The 2,569-nt window shown below is 40.4% G+C and overlaps 1 protein-coding gene across 2 annotated transcripts; it reads right to left on the reverse strand.

Annotated features, from left to right (window-relative positions):
- Positions 1–249: 249 nt before the first annotated feature.
- Positions 250–2,188, reverse strand: LOC128866438 (antichymotrypsin-2-like). 2 transcript variants are annotated; one of them, XM_054107173.1, is made up of 4 exons: positions 2,081–2,188; positions 954–1,999; positions 691–802; positions 250–582 (listed from the first exon to the last, which is right to left on the reverse strand). In XM_054107173.1, exons 1-4 carry the CDS (start codon positions 2,103–2,105, stop codon positions 449–451), a joined length of 1,317 nt encoding a protein of 438 aa, XP_053963148.1. In that variant the 5' UTR covers positions 2,106–2,188; the 3' UTR covers positions 250–448. The 2 variants fall into 2 exon arrangements, with proteins under 2 accessions (XP_053963148.1, XP_053963147.1); XM_054107172.1 differs by having other exon boundaries at positions 250–585.
- Between the last annotated feature and the right edge of the window lie 381 nt (positions 2,189–2,569).

Genomic DNA, 2,569 nt, shown 5'->3' on the forward strand with positions numbered 1-2,569 from the left:
ACAAAATTTATGAAGTTTTGGAAATTTTTCATCAAAACTTCAAACTTTGTACTCAGAATCTTTCGAAAAATTCTAGTTATACTTCTACAACTTAATACTCATTTTATTTTGGTCTAATAAAGCGCAAGTTACAAGTAGCTCGAAATTCGCATTGTTTTTGAATTTTTTCGCGGAGTTTTTGCGCATCTCCCACCGTATAATAAAATATCGCGCATTCATTATACTATAAAAATATACAAATGTTTAGAATTATGCCTCGGTTTTGCACGCCACTGTTCTATTTTATTTAGAATTTTTATGTTCAAGAACAAATACAAATATTTATTTTCCAAGAGTTTATCGACACTTTTACATCTAACATTTGTCTCTATTGGCTACGCATGGCTCTGCAGTCACCATACACACATGCAACATACTCGCCTTCACATATCAAACATCTCCACATCACTCATTCGTGTAGTTGTGCCAAATGCCCCAATAACTGTATACCTTTTCCATTGTAGACGATGAACACGAACGGATGATCGACACTGAACATCAGTGGTTTAGTGCGTAACGACGAAAAGGCGTTCCAAAACAGTACTACTACAAATGAAAATACAATTAAGCGTACAAATGCATGCATGCCGTACACAAAGTGGTAGCATTCAATCAATGTTTCAGGTAATTAAATTGAAATTCGTTGCTTACTCGATGGTTTCAGTTCGCCAATGCCATCTTCGCTCACTGCAAATTGTACATCCTGTGTCACTTGCCATGCGCTGGGCCAATGAAGATCCACATTCGCTGTAGCGTTTAGTAACTGAAATTAATCGAAGCTTTTGAAAGCACTCGAGGTACGTATTCATACACACATACACATACATATATGCACATATGCGCACAATGAATTGCACTGCTGCAGTAGTATATACCTATGAGCATTTTTGTTTGTGTTATTTGCGTGCACTAACCTGTCGAAAAATGCCATCTAAGGCTGTGTGTTGTGAAAATTGAAATTTCGGCAAAGAAACGCGCACCAATGTCGGTTCCAAATAGCGACGCTCATAGCCAGCTATGCTGACTGTCCTTGTCGGCTGTTCCGTGTCGCGCGTCATGCCACACAACTCATCCAGCAATTTCACATTGGCACTTAGACGTTGCAGCAGTTGTGGCAAACCATCCCTGGCATCAGGCAGTATGAGGAGCATTTTCAATTGCTGTCGCTGCAGCGACAACTCCAAGGCGGTAGCATTGAACTCTTCCAATTTGGCATAGGGGAAGATGTCGTCCTTGCGCATGGCATGCAAGTAGGCATGTGTATGTGTATGTGGCATGTAGAATTGGCGTTTGTGGGTATCACGCTTTTGGAAATTGTGCGCCCAGCGTGAATTTATACGCACCGTATTGATTAGTTCGTTACAATTGTCGTTTTTGTTGCGGTTGTTGTTATTACACACATTGTGCGCCATGCGGCTCCTTGCCACTGCAGCATTATTATTATCGCTACCGTAGCCGCTGCTGCCGGTGCGTTCATCATCCTCATCGCTCTCCTCATGCAGCACAATTTGCAGATTTTTCAACTTCCTTGTAAATCGTTTGGAGTTGTATACGTCGGCGTACAACGTATTGGACACCAAAATCGGACTGCCCGGTATGTTGAACAGCTCTTCGTACTCTTGCACCTCCCCCGCACTGTTGGTGTTCTCGACCTCATTGCGCACTGGATCGAAGCTATTTTCATTGGCGCTGAAGGAATCGGCAGCGGCAGCAATTTCTTTGTCCGTTCCATGCAGTTGCAGGTACAATGCCAGCAGTTCCTGTGGCGCAATCACAAAATTGGTTGTTGCATCCGCCTCGGCCAGTACGCGTTCCAGTACCAAATGCACCAAATCAACGGTGTGCTCAGTGGCGTTGGTACCACTGCCCACTGTCGCCGCTATCCCTGCTAGTGCTGGCCTTTCAGTAGTGGCAGTGGTGAATGTGAGATTTAAGCAGCACAACAGCGATAGTAAAAAATCTGTAAAGATATATTTCCATGATTTTGTTCATGTGTTGCAATTTTTTGCTATTCTTGCACTTTTTCTACTCTCATACTTACATATGAAAATAATTTTACTGGTCATATTTTTTTCTTGAGGCTTTAAAAACCGCAACAAGCTCTTAATATGCGCATTTTTATTTCACTACTAAAGCATTAATTGAATATGCAAATCAACAAAATAACAGACGCTAGTCGAGTGTGCCCAAGCGCATTAGGGTGGTTATTTATTTTGGCTTCTTCATTTCTTTAAATTATAGTTTAAACGTTAAGACTCGCTTAAAGCTTTAATTTTGAGTAAAATTTAACAATAAAATCACTTTATATTGCTTGAAAGCATCATTCACATATACTGTCAAACAAAAATGTCCCAGCCTAATACTAGTAAATTCTCATATAGACAATATTCGCATAAAAGCTTATCGTGTTTGAAACTCTTATCAGCTTTGCTTTTTCGGCAATGAGTGTTGCTCTAATTATGGAAATAAAATCTCACTTTGAATTTAATCTCTATCGCTTCTCGAATTCTATCAAATTCGCCTTTTCGAA

The sequence above is a fragment of the Anastrepha ludens genome, chromosome 6, assembly GCF_028408465.1.
Source record: "Anastrepha ludens isolate Willacy chromosome 6, idAnaLude1.1, whole genome shotgun sequence".
NCBI lineage: Eukaryota > Metazoa > Arthropoda > Insecta > Diptera > Tephritidae > Anastrepha > Anastrepha ludens.

Coding starts and splice junctions, on each gene's coding strand:
- LOC128866438 (XM_054107172.1), bottom strand. CDS start 2,105: ATGACCAGTAAAATTATTTTCATAT. Junction 2,000..2,080: donor CAGTAAAATTATTTTCATAT/GTAAGTATGAGA, acceptor ATATCTTTACAG/ATTTTTTACTATCGCTGTTG. Junction 803..953: donor TAGATGGCATTTTTCGACAG/GTTAGTGCACGC, acceptor GATTAATTTCAG/TTACTAAACGCTACAGCGAA.